The following is a 17274-nucleotide window of genomic DNA, read 5'->3' on the forward strand; positions in this document are numbered from 1 at the left end:
GCCAGTATAGACAGCACTTTATGCGGCTCCTGGAAATAAAGCTACCACCACTCGTTCGGGGTGGGGGATTTTTATCGCCGCGGCAGCACTGTAATGTGGGCAGTGTAGACATACCCTGTGATACTGATTTTTGTGATGTGGATATTTGTCCAGGATGAGCTCAACTGAGATCCTACAACTCATTTCATAGGCCACTGAATGACAATCAGATAGCAATGACATCAAATCATGTTTACTTCAACTTTAAATGTCTGGAATCTTTGCTGCATAAATATATCCATTTTCATACTTCAAATTAAAAGCCCTTGTTCTGTGAAGAAAAGACCTTTAAAATCAAGCATAATTCACAAGACTTGTTCTTTTCTTGGGAGTGCCAGGGTATAATGAAGTGCCTCGCAGGTACACAGAAGAAAATGGGGAGGAAAGAGCGGTACACAGCTGTTTTCAGCTCTGACATCTTAAAGAATGTGCAAAAATATTGCTTTGCAGAGCAGTAGTTTCAGTGCTTCTAAACAACCTCTTCTGCCACCACTTGTCATTGCCTCAGTGGGATTAGCTGAGTTTTCACGAATGTCTAGTAAGTGAGCTGAAAGAGTGTTCCTGGTTATATTTTGGGCTTGATTTGGAAATGTGACTTTAAGTTTACCATAAATCCAAACCACATGTGTTTCTTTGGTAACTATCATGTTGCACAGTATTAAAATACATTACACAGGCTACTAAACTCAACTGGTGAGAGAAAGGAATAAACTTGTCAGTAATCCTGTAAAGGCCTGAAATGCTTGGACTCCCCATATACAAATTACACCTTATATTTTGTTACTCTACCTTCAAGACAGTCTTAATGGGAGGGGGGAAGAGATTAATCTAACCCAGCCCCACTCTGATCAGAAATCTGAGGTCAACGAGTTATTTCTCCACATGGAGCAGTTAAGAGGAGTCCCCTCTCTTTTTTACCTGCTGTGAGCATGAAAAACACAAAGGCAGTATATTTTTGTCAGCTCTGGATTCCTGAATGCCCTTTATGAGTTCATCCTGAAGTATGCTAACATGATCAAATGCAGGTGGGGGAGCTTTGCTGCATAACCTACTCATAGCTAATGGGGAAGCTATTGTTAATCTAACTGGGTGGTTGCCAAAGTGACCTACTTCAAATGAAAACCAGATAAAAGGCTCATTTGGCTGAGGATCCCTTCCACAAATATTGTGTTTTACAACCTCCTCTTTCTCAGTCAATTCTTCAGTTTCACAGCACAGTGTGCAGTTTTCTGCCTGGAACAAGAACAGGACCAAAAACTTAAATGTACATGGCCTAAACATAAACATTAGTAGCAATGAAATTGTGATCACAAGCTTTATATGTTTCTGGTTTACTGCAGTGAAAATTAGCATGAGAAATTAATCTTGTGTGACTTGAACCATATTATAATATTATGTTATAGTACCGAGTATTACAATATTCAGTCAGCCTTTGTTCATGTGTCCTCTTCTTGGTTTTGATGCTACATGCGGTAAACTCCTCTAATTCGAAATAATTGTACATATTAAATATTCTCTCCTATCGTTCATACTAAATATTTTTCAGTATTTCTTCCAAGATATTAGTTAATTGTATAGGTTTGAAGAACTTAAATGTATGCTTTCTATGTTTGAGAAAAAGTATCTGAGGGTTTTTATTGCTCCATAAGAAGTGAAGAATATTCAGCCATGGTAATTATTTTAGAATCAGGAGTTTAGATCTAGTAGCACATAGTACATACTGTCTGCTGAAAAAAACCTTTAAAATATACAATCTTAATATTTGATGGAATAAAAGTGAATGTGGAGTGTTTTTTTGGGTTTCTCTACTATCACCAGAAAACCTGGGTTCTGACAACTCAACATTATCAGTATGACCTTCCAGTGTTTGTGTTCAGAAATGCTATAATGAAATCAAAGACCTTTCAGCTGAGCCCTCTGGCATCGGGATTGTTCAAGGCTCACATAGAGAAAATCTCCTGCTGGTTTTATGATGAGATCAGTAGGTTCAAAGCATCCAATTGGCTGGAAAATCATTTTACTCTGTGAGAATGACAAGTTTGCCAGGTTTGTCCAGAGGACTTGAGCACTCATAGCTCTCTGTTTTAAAAATTTACCATCAGTGCTGCACAAATTATCATGATTAATTGATTACGCTCCCTCATCCAAACATATAAGCATTTAGCCCTGTTTTTCACCCTTCAGAAAACTGGTTTCACAATAGCCTTGACAGTTTGGTGTTTTAGGTGTTTTATTCATATTATTACAGAGAAGAGCAATATGACAAAGGTGGAAGCCACACCTCTACCTTTCCCTCCCATTTAAACTCCTCCAGGTAACATATAACTGAGTTTAGCCTCTTCCAAAGCTTTACTAGATACCAAAGTCTCTCAAAACTTTCTGAGAACGGCCAATCCTTATATTCTGAATTGTCCAATACATTCTCCTCCCATTCAGTGAAAAAACATTTGGATTCCCTACAATTGGCAACATCTCCTCGTTGATTTTTTTCTACTGCTGTCAGATTCACTTTGATTCAATCCTACAATACCGAAAAAGATGTCAGCTGTACTAACACTCTATGATGGAACAACTGAATAAATACCAGCTATCATCCATTTAATGAGCCTTCTTTGAATCGAGAATGGAAATTTCATCTATGCCTCTGCACTTTCTTCAATGATGACCCCCTACAAATGGAATGCCCTCCGTGAGCTGATCTGCAAGGCACCACCCTTCCTTTCAAATGCCTGCACAAGTCCTGCTTCAGCCACAATGTCTGAGGGGAGCTGGGTAAAGTCAATACTTATGTATTTATGTCAATATAACACTGACAAAAATAGTGAATGTATATAAAAGTTGTATACATCATCTTTTCCTCCACCTGTCATATATTGCTTGTCTTTAGCTTGCAGTCCCTTAGAAGCATAGGTGTCGACTCCATGGGTGCTGTGCCCTGGAGCACCCACGGAAAAAAATTGGTGGGTGCTCAGCTCCCCCGGCCCCGTCCTTCCCCCCTGCTCCAAGTCACCTCCGCCGCGACCGCGCTGCCACGTCCTGCTTCTCCCTCCCAGCCCTTGTGTCGCGACACAGCTGATTCGCAGGGCAGGGAGGAGGGGGAACGCCGCATGCTGGGGGAAGAGGCGGGGCTGAGGCGGGGATTTGGGGAAGGGATCCAATGGGGCAGGGATGGGGCAGAGTTAGGACAGGGACTTTGGGGATGGGGTTGCAATGGGGGCAGGGATGGGGTGGAGTTGGGGCAGGGAAAGGGGCGGGGGGGCACCCACCAGCACCGGAGAAAGTTGGTGCCGCTGCTTACAGGTAGATACATTCCCTGTCCCAGTATTTATACCGATTGTTGCCTCTGGATGCTACTATAATACAAATATTAAATAAAATAAAATGACAGGCACATTATTATTAAAATATTAATCCACACCTGCCTTATCCTTTCTCCCATAAAACTGGTTTTGCTTGTTGAATCACAAACATAATGAGTATCTCTGCTAGCACATATGAAAAAGACCAGCCTCAGCATGACTTGCTACAAGTCTGTTTTGCACTAAGCAAATATTATATAAACTAGTTTCTACCTTTAAATGCACAGCATCCTGTAGACTCTGATCTGCAAATATTATTATTGACTTTTTTATGTCAAAAGTTTCACTATTCGTAGTTTTATAGGCATTGGTTTGTATCCATTTCTAACCATTAGCAATTGTGCTGGGTTGTATGTGTAAATTACATACAAAAATGTGTTCAAAGTTGTATAGGTTGTATAGTCATGAACTTGAAAGTTAGGAAATGCTACTATTACGGTTGTCTGTGCAACTTTAATTCTCCCCTCTTACGCTTCCAACCTGTATGTGACAAGTCTCACTCAGGCTGAGGTTTTATGGGAAAAATAGTATTTCATCATGTAATTAAAGTACACCTCTACCTTGATATAACACGACCTGATATAACACAAATTCGGATATAACATGGTAAAGCAGTGCTCCGGGGGGGCGGGGCTGCGCACTCAGGTGGATCAAAGCAAGTTCGATATAACGCGGTTTCACCTATAACGCGTAAGATTTTTTGGCTCCCGAGGACAGCGTTATATCAAGGTAGAGGTGTATATGTAATTTGTGTACTATTTACATTTCAAGTGCCTTGTGGTCTTACTGAATTCTGTGCTGCATATGGAGCTGCTTTAATTATTCCCAGAGAAGTTGGGTGTGTGTGTTTCTATTTACAGTTATAAGAGATATGCGATTTCTTTGACCTATTAATGACTTTCAGGAAAATGCTGTATATTGGCAGTAATTAAAATTAACATTTGTTGAATTTATTTTCTTCTTATCTTCAATGTTATTGGAAGTGATGTGTGTTATTCTGAATTGGCTTATCTGCCAAGTGTGTTTAGCAAGGCTTTGTAATGCTATCATATGAAACTGAATATAGTTATGGATGTATTGCATAAGGCCCTGCTATCATGTAAGAGATACGTAGATCACAATTTGATTTCATCTCATCTGTCTGAAGCACATCTATAATATCTATCTATAAGAATAGTGATATCAGACTGCCACATTCTGCTCCTGGCTGCATATACCTCTCTACCTGTGGCCTCAGTCTGAGCTGCCTATGTCTATCAAAGAGCAGCATTTGGCCCAGTCCATAAAATGCTTTGGGACCCATCTGGATGAAAAGCATCACAGAAGTGTGAATAATTATAATTTTTGGTAATAAAATTACCAAATTTCTGTGATCATTGAAAACCCCCAGGACCTTAGCATAGCAATGTCAGGTGCTATTTTCTGGTAAATGTAGAAATTCATCAGTTAACACTAGACCACCTTATTTAAGAATATAAGAACAATATCAAAATATAAGAATGGCCATAGTGGGTTAGACCAATCTAGCCCAGTCTTCCGATTGAAGAACCTGGCATTGGCCACTAAGGGAATGAACAGATCAGGGCAATCACAAGTGATCCATCCCCTGTCATCCAGTCCCAGCAGTCAGAGGCTAAGGGACATCCAGAACATGGGGTTGCAACCCTGACCATCCTGGCTAATATCCATTGCTGGACCTATCCTCTATGAACTTATCTCGTTCTTTTTTAATGCAATTTTAGTTTTGCTCTTCACAACATCCCATGTCAATGAGTTTCACAGTTTCGCTGTGCATCGTGTGAAGAAGAGCATCCTTTTGTTTGTTTTAAACCTGCTGTCCGTTAATTTCATTGGGTGACCTCTGATTCTTGTGTTATGTGAAAGGGTAAATAACACTTCCTTATTCACATTCTCCACACCATTCATGATTTTATAGACCTTAGTCGGCTCTCTTCCAAGTTGAATAGTCCCAGTCTTTTTAATCTTGCTCCCTTAATCATTTAGTCACTCTTAAATGGTAACAGCTACAAGAACCTTTAAATCACTTCATACTGAAAACCTAAAATTGCTCCCCTTTGTGTTACTAACCCTTAGAGATAACCAACCCTTAGGCCCAACCAAAAACTTGTGATAATGTACAAATTAATCAAATGGGGCAAATTTGAAGAACAGTACTTTCTTTGGTGTAGCCGTGTTGGTCTGGATCTGTAAAAGCAGCAAAGAATCCTTAGTCTATAAGGTGCCACAGGATTCTTTGCTGCTTTTACAGTACTTTCTTTGAAGTCGAGGATTTTTCATTCTTCGGGATCATGCAGTATCAGGCCCTTAGTAACTTGCCATGGAGATAATTCCATAATATTTTCTAGAGTGAACACAACATTTAAAAAAAAACAAGGAGTCCTTGTGGCACCTTAGAGACTAACAAATTTATTAGGGCATAAGCTTTTATGGGCTAAAACCCACTTCATCAGATGCATGGAGTGAAAAATACAGGTAGAAATACATGAAAGGATGGGGGTGCTTTACCAAGTGTGAGGTCAGTCTAATGAGATAAATCAATTAACAGCAGGATACCAGGGGAGGAAAAATAATTATTGAAGTGGTAAGAGAGTGGCCCATTACAGACAGTTGACAAGAGAAGGTGTGAGTAACAGTAGGGAGAAATTAGTGTTGGGGAAATTAGGTTTAGGTTTTGTAATGACCCAACCACTCCCAGTCTTTATTCAGGCCTAATCTGATGGTATCCAGTTTGTAAATTAATTCCAGTTCTGCAGCTTCCCGTTGGAGTCTGTTTTTGAAGTTTTTCTGTTGAAGAATTGCCACTTTTAGGTCTGTTATTGAGTGACCAGAGAGATTGAAGTGTTGTCCTACTGGTTTTTTAATGTTATGATTCCTGATGTCAGATTTGTGTCCATTTATTCTTTTGCATAGAGACTGTTCGGTTTGACCAATGTACATGGCAGAGTGGCATTGCTGGCACATGATGGCATATATCACATTGGTAGATGCCACAAGGTGCTAGAAGGACTCCTTGTTGTTTTTGCTGATACAGACTAACCTGGCTACCATTCTGAAACCTGACAACATTTTAATGAAGTGTATACCCTGAAGTTTGGCCTGTTCTGTATAAGAGAAATTTTTCCTTGTAAGTGTACGTTGTCCAAAGTTTTCTATGTTCTTGTCACAGACCTGATGTCCAAATTTTACATTTTTGATTACACAAAACTCAAGCTATTTGCTGTTAATAATCTCCCCATTTGTTCAATGGGAAAGGCACAGGTGGATTGATGGTGGTTCCTGGGTGTTCTGTTTGTCGGTACTTAGATGACTATTTCTTTATAAAACATTTGATTAATCTTTAATTTCAGGAATATATCTCTTGGATTTAATCTACATTGATTCTGCATATCCTGCATCTGGCAGCATCATGGAAAATGAACAAAGATCCAATCAAATGAACAATATCCTCCGAATAATAGCTGATTTGCAAGTCTCCTGTAGCTATGGTTGGTAATTTTTGTCTTGTTGGTATTGTAAAGTCTTCATTCATATTAATATAATAAATCATTAGGAGATGTCTGCCTCATATGAAAAGGGACATGAGGATAATGTAAGTGAATAGAGCACTGCTTTACTTCTGTTCCTGTATAATTTCGGTTTTAATACCAAATTGGACAGTTGAATCATAATATGTGTTCTCTGTTAATGGAACTAGTATGCAAGCTTTGTTAGAACAGTGTGTTTCATATGCAGGCTAAAACTTAAGTATTTAGTGAACCAGGGTTCTTGCATTTGGATTTTACTAGACTAATACTCTGGTTGATTTTTATTCATTTTTATTTTAATTCTTGTTCTTTGTTTTTGCTTTATTATTGTTCGGAAGAGGAAAATAGGATGTTTCACTGGGACCATTTCTTGCCTGGATGAACTGGAGTCCCTGCTCCTCATGGAATCAAGCAACTCTCCATACCAAGACCCTGATCTCCAGACCACCACTGTCCTCTGGTACCGCAGGACTCTCCACTCTTTTCTGGGAGTGCTCCTCTGTTGAATAATATTGAGGAGGATGAAGAAGACTTCCAGTCAGTCTGTTCTATTTTTGTTCAGGGTTCTCTGACATATCGTTTCAGGAACCCATTCTTTGACAGTCACAGGGCAGATTGTGTTTGTCAACAAGGGTGGGGGAAACCAACCCTGCATTCCACCCCCCACTCCTCTATGCCACCGCCAACGGCCATACTGGGCCCTTGGCTGCTTATTGGCAGCAATTTGTCAGACCTCTGGTACCATCTCGTAAGGAGGCTAAAGTCAAATACTCCTCTCCTCTTCAAACAGCCCCCCCCACCGGAGAAATTTACAGAGCAGGAGGTCAGGTTGGATAAAGAAGCCACCCCCAAATATCTATTACATCCTCGTCTCCAAATAAGGGGTTCTTCTTCGAGTGCTTGCTCATATCGATTCGAATTAGGTGTGTGCACGCCACGTGCACGTTCGTCGGAAGATTTTTACCCTAGCAACACTCGGTGGGTTGGCTGGGCGCCCCCTGGAGTGGCGCCAATATGGCACCAGATATATACCCTTGCCAACCCATCCGCCCCTCAGTTCCTTCTTACCACCCATGTCGGTCGTTGGAACAGTGCAGCGCAGCTTAGCTGACCTCCACTTCCCTAGCTACTCGTAGTTCTCTCGTTAATTCTTGTGTATGTAGTTCAGATTTATATAATTGTAGTTAACTTTATTCGTTTGTAGCATAGTGTTAGTGTCTATAGTTCAGAGGGGTTCGGGGATTATCCCCTTCCCCGCGCCCGGTGCCGGGGTCTATGCCCGGTTCACCGGGTTTCAAACCGTGCTCGGCCTGCTGCAAGCCGATGCCAACAAGAGATCCCCATGACTCCTGTCTTAAGTGCCGCGGGGAATCTCACCTAACAGATAAGTGCCGCATTTGTAAGGCCTTTAAGCCGAGAACAAAAAAGGAGCAGGGCTTTCATCTCAAGCAACTTCTGAAGGAGGCAGCTCTTACTCTTCCACCCTCGGCACCGAGCGCTGGACAGTCTTCAAGAAGCGCTCCCTCGGCACAGGATCGCGCCGGTACCGCCAAGACCTCTCGGCACCGCCGTCGCCGGCACCGCCGTCCGCTCGGCACGGAGCCCTCTCCCCGAGGATGAAGAGGCACAAGACTCCTGCTGCGTCCGAGCCGCCTGCTCCGCAGCCCGAGCGCTATACTAAGTTGGACCACCCGGCACCGATACCTGCCGTGGCACCGACAATATCGGCACTGTTGACTCCGGCCACGCAAGAGCCGTCGAGTCCGGTGCCTGAAAGCTCCCCGGTACGAGCCGTGGTTAAGCTCACTATTCCCTCCATGCCGGAGACACTTTCCACGGCGAGGGAGTGATTGCAATGACAGCGTCTGCGCTGCTTCAACCCCTAGCACCGCCGGTGCGGGTTATGTAGTCGATCGGCAAGCCTGCCTTGATCAGACCACCCTCCGTCGGCACCGCAGAGCGGCACCGTTCACGATCACAGTCCCGCAGATGTTCTCGGTCCGTCGTCAATCCGGGTCCCGACGCCGCTCGCAGTCCCGGCACCGTTCTCCATTTTGGTACCGGTCCTACTCGCGGCACCGGTTTCAGGCGATGGTAACGATTATACAAGGTCTACGGACCTTCCCTACAACTTTGGCTCGCACTTGCCTAGGTCTCCTGGGTCACATGGCTGCCTGCACATTTGTAACCAAACATGCCAGGCTTTGCCTCCGTCCGCTCCAATCGTGGCTCACCTCGGTGTACCACCCAGGCAGAGACAGCATACACATGATCGTCTCAATCCCACCGAGTATCCTAAGCTCCCTCGACTGATGGTCGACGCCTTCCCTGGTGTGTGCACAGATGCTGTTCCATCCACCTCACCCCTCGGTGTCCCTCACGACGGATGCCTCTTCTCTCGGCTGGGGTGCTCACCTTGGTCAGTTTCGCACTCAGGGCCTTTGCTCAGCTCAAGAGCTGGCCTTGCACATCAATGTCCGAGAGCTGAGAGCAGTCCACCTTGCGTCCCAGGCGTTTCAGCAGCACCTACAAGGCCGTTGTGTCTCAGTGTTCACAGACAACACAACGGCCATGTATTACATAAACAAGCAGGGAGGAGCACGGTCCTCCCCTTTTTGCAGGAAGCTATCCAGCTCTGGGACTTCTGCGTAGCCCAATCGATAGACCTGGTAGCGTCCTTTCTCCCAGGGGTCCAGAACACTCTGGAGAATTGCCTCAGCAGATCCTTCCTGTCTCACGAGTGGTCGATTCGTCCAGATGTTATCCATTCCGTTTTCCGGAAGTGGGGCTTTCCCCGCTTAGACCTCTTCGCTTCTCGCAAGAACAGAAAGTGCCAGACGTTCTGCTCATCCCAAGGCCTCTCCCCGGGCTCGATATTGGATGCTTTTCTGATGCCGTGGACGAGCCATCTGCTGTACGCTTTTCCACCGTTCCCGCTGGTTCACAGGGTCCTGCTAAAACTCCGCAGGGACAGAGCGCACCTGATCATGATCGCTCCAGCGTGACCCAGACAGCACTGGCACACCATGTTGCTAGACCTGTCGATAGCCAACCCGATTCCCCTGCCTCTTTGCCCAGACCTCATAACGCAGGATCACAGCAGACTTCACCACCCAGACCTGCAATCCCTGCACCTCACAGCATGGCTGCTGCGTGGCTAAACCGAACCAAGTTACGTTGCTCTGCCTTGGTACTACAGGTTCTCCTGGGTGGTAGGAAACCTTCCACTCAGTTAACATATCTGGCCAAGTGGACGCGTTTCTCCTGCTGGTGCGACACGCATAATGTTACTCCCACCGAGGTCCCGATCCATTCCATCTTGGACTGCCTCTGGTCCCTCAAACAGCAGGGCCTGGCGGTGTCATCATTGAGGGTACACTTGGCAGCCATCTCTACCTTCCACCCAGGGGAGAGTGACTGCTCCATATTCTCGCACCCTATGGCTTCTAGGTTCCTCAAGGGCTTGGAGCGCTTATATCCCCAAGTCGCCGCCCCGCCCAAACCTGGGTCCTCAACCTGGTTCTAACCAGACTTATGACTGCCCCATTCGAGCCACTGGCAATCTGCTCGCTGCTATACCTGTCCTGTAAGACAGCTTTCCTTGTAGCCATTGCATCGGCCAGACGAGTCTCCGAGCTTCAGGCTCTCACGGTGGACCCACCGTATACTGTGTTTCACAAGGACAAGGTGCAGTTGTGACCACATCCGGCCTTCCTCTCTAAGGTGGTGTTGGCCTTTCATATCAACCAGAATATCTTCCTTCCGGTCTTCTTTCCGAAGCCACATTCATCGCGAAGGGAGCAACAATTGCCCTCCCTAGACGTCCGTAGGGCACTCGCATTTTATATCGAGCGGTCAAAGCCCTTTCGTAATGCCCCAACTCTTCGTCGTACTGGTAGACCGAACGAAGGGCCTACCTGTCTCCTCCCAGAGGATTTCATCTTGGGTGACGTCATGCATCCGCACCTCCTGTGACTTGGCCCATGTTCCGTCGCGCCACCTCACTGCACATTCCACCAGGGCTCAGGCTTCTGCTGCTGCCTTCCTTGCTCACATACCCTTCCAGGAGATATGTCATGCAGCTACCTGGTCCTCGGTCCACACCTTTGCCTCACATTATGCACTGGTCCAACAGTCCAGAGATGATGCAGCCTTTGGCTCAGCAGTTTTGCATTCTGCAACATCTCACTCCGACTCCACCGCCTACGTAAGGCTTGGGAATCACCTAATTGGAATCGATATGAGCAAGCACTCGAAGAAGAAAAGACGGTTACTCACCTTTGTAACTGTTATTCTTCGAGATGTGTTGCTCATATCCATTCCAAACCCGCCCTCCTTCCCCACTGTCGGAGTAGCCGGCAAGAAGGAACTGAGGGGCGGATGGGTCGGCAGGGGTATATATCCAGTGCCATAGCAGCGCCACTCCAGGGGGCACCCAGCCGACCCACCGAGTGTTGCTAGGGTAAAAATCTTCCGACGAACGTGCACGTGGTGCGCGCACACCTAATTGGAATGGATATGAGCAACACATCTCGAAGAACAACAGTTACAAAGGTGAGTAACCGTCTTTTATGCCTCTGCCACCTTCCATGGCCAACGATTTTTGGAAATTTCAAGATCTCATAAAGAGAGAGCAGCTGATACTCTTCAAATTCCAGTCAGAGATAAAGGACACGAAGCAAAAACTGTTGGATATCCTGCTGTCAGCAACACTCTCCAAGGTGGTGGTACTCATTAATGAGGGACTACAGGATCCAGCTAGGACTATATGGCAAATACCTGCTACTGTTCCGCAAAAGTGAAAAGGGGCAGATAAAAAGTATTCTGTTCCCACCACCAAAAGATTCTGAGGGTTTGTTCTTCCACCTAGCTCCCTGGTGGTGGACATGATAAATGAGTGAGATAAGCAGCACTTCTCTAAATATGACAAAGACCAAAAGAGACTGGACTTTTTTTGATGGAAATCCTATTAATCGGCTGCCCTACAATTCAGGATCACAAACTATCAGACGATCATCGGCAAATATAATTTTACAAACTATAATACATTACAGCCTTTATTGAACATCTGCCACAGGAACATAGGGAGGAATCCAATCCATCATTTCAGAGGGCCAGTTATTGGCCAAAACCGCTCTTCAAGCATCCTTGAATGCTGCTGACATTGCTACCAGGTCCATCTCCATGGCAGTATTTATACACAGGGCATCATGGCTAACTCAGATTTTCCAAGAGAAGTTAGGAACACTGTTGAGGACTTTACTTTCAATGGCAGTAAACTTTCCTTGGAGACCTTGCAAACACGGATGAGTCCTTGCGCACACTGAAGGACTATAGGTCTACTTTAGGATTCCTGGGCATTCATACACCTACAAATAAGAGAGGATTTAGTATGTCACAGACTGTCCAAAGATTCTCTGGATTCTATAGATCTACCAAACCTCCCATGGAAAGACATAAATTCCAGAGAAAGAGGGCCGCTCAACTGCCTTCCATGACCACCCAGTATTTTCAAAGCAATGATTTTGAGAGTCAGTCAAGCATTCAAATCCTCCCACACCTCTAGTTTCACGGCTGCCTACGTTTGCCCATCTCCCTGACTTTGGAGATGGTCTTTCCTGTTTCTAGTATGTTTGGAAGCAGATCACTAGAGTGGGTCAGAGAGGTTATAACATCAGGCTATGCCATTCATTTTAGATCCCTCCCTCCCTTCCAACCTCCCCCCCGCCCCACTCTTCTTAAGGGATGCCTTCACAAGCTTTTATTGAGACAGGAAGTGAACTGTCTCCTTTGATTAGGAGCAATAGAGCTTGTCTTGCTGCCTCACAAAGGCAAAGGGTTTTACTTAAAGTATTCCCTTGTGCAAAAGAACAACAGAGGATGAATACTAATTTGGATCTAAGAATTCTAAACAAGTTCATAAAGTCTCAAAAGTTCAGGAAGGTGACTCTGGCAGCTATAATTCCTTCACTGGAGGAAGTGGATTCGTTTTCAGCCCTTGACCTACAGGATACCTATTTCCATATGACGATATACCCATTGCACAGGAAATACCAAGTTCTTCCCTTTAGTCCTTCTGTCCCAAGGGTACTCTCGAAGATCCAGACAGTAGTGGCTGCTTACCTGTGACAAGAAGTGGTCCTAGTCTTCCCGTACCTCAACAACTGGCTACTCGAGGGTTGTTCCTACAAAGCAATGCTATCTTCCACCCAGACAGCCCTTGCTCTGTTCCAGGAGTTGGGTCTTCAGCTGAACGAAAAAAAATCTTTGTTAACCCTTGTACAGAAGATAGAGTTTATAGGCATATGTGGTGGGGCAATGACTCACCAGCGCGGCACCTCCTGCTGGTTGTCCAGGGAATTAGCACTTTTTCAGCTCTGGGGTGCCCTCTGCTGGCTGATGTTTCACCTGCCATTGGCCCCCATGTACCTCCCAGAACCTAGTGCCCTTTGCCCAGGGGTTCTGCCCTCCGCAGTACCCCCTCTCTCTGGGTCTCCCCTCCCAGGGGAACCTGCAACCCCCTATCTCCATCTTGCCTCAGTGGCTACTGCCAGTCACAATCTAGCCCCCGCTCCCTGGGGCAGACTGCAGTCTGTATGCCACTCATTGTCGGCAAGTGGGGTTTGGACCAGTCGCCTCTGCCTATTTCTGGGCTGCCCCTCTGCAGCCCTAGTGCCCTTTTGTGGGCCCTTAGCTTGGCCTGCAGCCTGGGGCTTTGCTAGGCTGGAGCTCCCCAGCTCCCTCTGCCCTTCCCCAGCCCTGCTCCACCCTAGATACCCTTCTCAGCTTCCCAGGCAGCCAGGTCCTTCTCTCTCTGAAAGCTAGAGAGAGAATCTCAGTCTCTGGCCCTCAGCCCTCTTATAGGGCCAACTGTGGTCTGATTGGGTTGTGGCCCCACCTGTGGCTGCTTCCCCAAATCAGCCTAGCTTTTCCCCCCACTGCAGCCCTCTCCCAGGGCTGTTTTAAGCCCTTCAGGGCATGAGTGGGTGACCACCCTGCTATAGGGTGCCTTTAGAGTTGTTGACAGCCAGGGCTTACCTTCCCTTAGACAGATTTGTAACTTTGTCAAGTCTGGTATAGGTAATTCAGGGAAAACCTCAGACCACAATAAGGAATTTTCTTCACTCCTGGGATAACACGGCATCTTGCACCTTTTTAACCAATCATGCAAAGCTATGTCTCTGCTACTTCCAGGGTTGTCTCAGAATGACCTATTCTCCAGCCAGACACACCTTGAACGGGCAGATGATAGTTCCTCTGCAAGTGAGAAATTCTTTAGATTGGTGGAAAAATCAACTCAACATCAGTGCAGGCAATTCCTTTCTGTTGTCCAGCCCCATCAATAACTTTAACAGATGGATCAGTGTTGGGGATGGGGAGCTCACCTCAATGCCTTCACAACTCAGGGCAGATGAACAACTCAGGAAACCAATCTCCACATCAGTGTACTGGAACTCAGGGCTGCCTTCATTTCCTACCGCTCTTCAGAGGCAAATCAATCAAGGTCATGACGAACAATACATCCAGCATGTTCTGTACCAACAAGCAGGGAGGAGCAAGATTCCCCTCTCTGTACACTGAAACCATTAAACTAGGGAACTGGTGCATAGCTCATCAAATCCAAATTTCACTGGTCTGCCTCCCAGGTATTCAGAACACCACAGCAGATGTTTTCAGAAGACACTTCTCCCAGGACTCCAAACTCTCATATTCTCTACAGCATATTCCAAAGATAGGGAGTGCCAGAGGTGTCTCTCTTTGACATCTCCAGGAACCAAAAGTGTCCTCTTGTGTGCTCGAGAGAAGTCTGAGCCACCACGCTTTGGGAGACACCTTTCTTCTATCTTGGAGGAAGGGTCTGTTCTATGCATTTACCTCTCCACCGCTGATATGAAGGGTGGTGAACAAAATCAGACAGACAGGGCCAGAGTTGTCCTTATAGAGCTGACATGGCTGAGACAAGCTTGGTACCCTTCCCTGCTTCATTGATGTGTCCAACCACCAGTCAAGCTTCCGACCACTCCTCATCTCATTTTATAGGCTACGGGTTGCCTGCTTCACCCCAACCTAGGGGTTCACCACCTATGGGGATGGTACCTTGGTCGTTCATGGGTTAGTATCCTCCTGCTCTGCAGAAGTGCAACAGGTATTACCAAAAAGTAGAAAGAAGTCAACCTGTACTACTTACTTGCAGAAATGGGAGAGATTCTTCCTTTGGTGGTATTTCCAACGCCTTCTGTCTGAATTGGTGCCACATTCAGTCATCACAGAATCATAGAAATGTAGCATTGGAAGGGACCTCAATAAGTTGTGGGGGAGGTTTAGGTTGGATATTAGGAAAAACTTTTTCACTAGGAGGGTGGTGAAGCACTGGAGTGGGTTCCCTAGGGAGGTGGTAGAACCTCCTTCCTTAGAGGTTTTTTAAGGTCAGGCTTGACAAAGCCCTGGCTGGGATGATTTAGTTGAGGATTGGTCCTGCTTTGAGCAGGGGATTGGACTAGTTGACCTCCTGAGGTCCCTTCCAACCCTGATGTTCTATGATTTTAAGTTATCTAGTCCAGTCCTCTGCACTGAGGCAGGATTATCTAGACCATCTCCGACAGGTGATTGTGTAACCTGTTCTTAAAAACCTCCAATGAAAGTCATCTAGGCTGTTCATCTGCTTTGCAAATATATCAAAGGGGTCCACAATCTCTGCTCAGATATTTCTGGATATCTGGTTGTATATTCATTTCTTATGATGCTACAGGCATTCATCTCCCCCAAATGGTGATAGCACATTCAACCAGATCACAAGCAACCTCCACAGTGTTACTTAAGAATGTGCTAGTATCTGAGATATGAAGCCCATGTAGGGGGCTGACAGTATATACATTTTCTGAACATTACACTATGATCCATGCAGCGAGATCTGATGTGGCATTTGACACGGCAGCACTGGTCTTTAGTTCTAGAGTGAATTCTGAAGATCCCTCCTCCCTCTGGGGATGCTGCTCAAAGAAGTAGAAGCGGTTACACATCTTGTGTAGTAATTGCAGTTCTTGAAGATGTGTGTCCCTATGGGTGCTCCACTACCGGCCCTCCTTCCCCTCTGCCTCAGACTGTCCTCTAAGGGACATTTGGGTGGAGAAGGAACTGAGGGCAGTTCTACCACATACTCCTATGTAGCCTCGGTGTCCAGCACAAGGAGACATAGGGCGCATGTGCTTGCCAAACGGACGCTGCTAATGGAAAATTGCTGAGCAAGGATTTGAGAGGCTCATGTGCACCTGAAGTGGAGACCCCATAAAGATGCACATCTCGAAGGAATGCAGTTATTGCACAAGATGAGTAACCTCTTCTTTTGGTGCTCATCAGAGTCTACCTAGTGGAAGGCTCCAGGGCCCTGTTGGGAAGGAGAGGGAGATGTGAAGTAAGAAGGGAGCCATGTTCCTTTTGGTGCTTTTTTCTCACATCTGAACTCTCAGAATGAAATCTTGTCCTGATGCTTCTTGCCATTAAGTTTCAAATAAGAATCCAAAATATTTGTGTATTTGAACCAAATTGTCTGAGGTTTGCTCATTAATATATGAACCTCCACTTTTCTCTTTGTAAATTGAGAGCACATATTAAAATCGCTCAATTCTCCTAGTAAAATCAGAAACTGAATTTCATCGATAGACTGAATGACAACCAAGCCTTTATTTGGTAAAATCCTTAACATTCTCGGACAGTCTAACAGAATAATATTCCTAGACAGTTTCTCCCTTGGGGAGTTATGGTCTCCTTTTGATTCCATTCATAAAATCTAAAGAACTGTAGGAAGCTAAAGAAGAATTGCTTTTATTTTTGCAGTTGTAGAGACTTATCTTGGCTATTTTTTTATACTCTACAGATCATCTCATAACTTTACCCCATGTGCAAAAGTACTTAAAGTCTGTCCGCTACATTGAGGAACTTCAAAAGTTTGTGGAAGATGACAACTATAAGTAAGTACCATACTTTCTTCCACCTCTGCATATATTAATGGAAAGATGGCCTGGCTATTAGCTTGAGTAGGAGTTATACAAAAAATCTCTGACAGAACTGTAAGTAGAGGGTTTTTTTAACATTTTTAAACTGAGCAGATATTGTCAGGACATCTGAGTGAAACCCCAGCTGGCAGTAGTCCTTATGACTCTTAACATCAGTTCCAAAATTGTATTTCTTTCGCTTTTGCAAAGGCAAAAAGGGATAAAAATCAAGTGTCTGTCTTATTACAGTGTACCCTTGTACTGGGAATGGCACTCAGGATCCCTAAAACTGGATGTTCCCTTGCAAACTCTGTTGGCTTGGGATGCAAGCTGGACTCA

General features: G+C 45.2%; 1 protein-coding gene and 1 long non-coding RNA gene across 22 annotated transcripts in view; one reads left to right on the forward strand and one right to left on the reverse strand.

Annotated features, from left to right (window-relative positions):
- Positions 1-17274, forward strand: part of RALGPS1 (Ral GEF with PH domain and SH3 binding motif 1) — a 343816-nt gene that overhangs the window by 233555 nt on the left and 92987 nt on the right. For all 17 annotated transcript variants that reach the window (XR_005589888.1, XR_005589890.1, XR_005589889.1 and 14 more), the window contains 2 exons: positions 6767-6904; positions 16818-16911. Coding sequence is in view for 12 of the 17 variants with exons in the window: in XM_039506419.1 (XP_039362353.1) it covers positions 6767-6904; positions 16818-16911 (232 nt within the window). In the remaining 5 variants the exon portion in view is untranslated. The remainder of the gene's footprint in view (positions 1-6766; positions 6905-16817; positions 16912-17274) is intronic.
- The window catches only part of LOC120386740, a 118557-nt gene continuing 113267 nt past the window's right edge, over positions 11985-17274 (reverse strand). For 4 of the 5 annotated variants that reach the window (XR_005589897.1, XR_005589899.1, XR_005589895.1 and 1 more), the window contains 2 exons: positions 13067-13192; positions 11985-12312 (listed from right to left, as the gene is read on the reverse strand). This is a non-coding gene — a long non-coding RNA (uncharacterized LOC120386740). Of the gene's footprint in view, positions 12313-13066; positions 13193-13981; positions 14201-17274 lie in introns of all 5 variants that reach the window. The other variant, XR_005589896.1, reaches the window with a different exon arrangement.

The sequence above is a fragment of the Mauremys reevesii genome, linkage group 19 (assembly GCF_016161935.1).
Source record: "Mauremys reevesii isolate NIE-2019 linkage group 19, ASM1616193v1, whole genome shotgun sequence".
NCBI lineage: Eukaryota > Metazoa > Chordata > Testudines > Geoemydidae > Mauremys > Mauremys reevesii.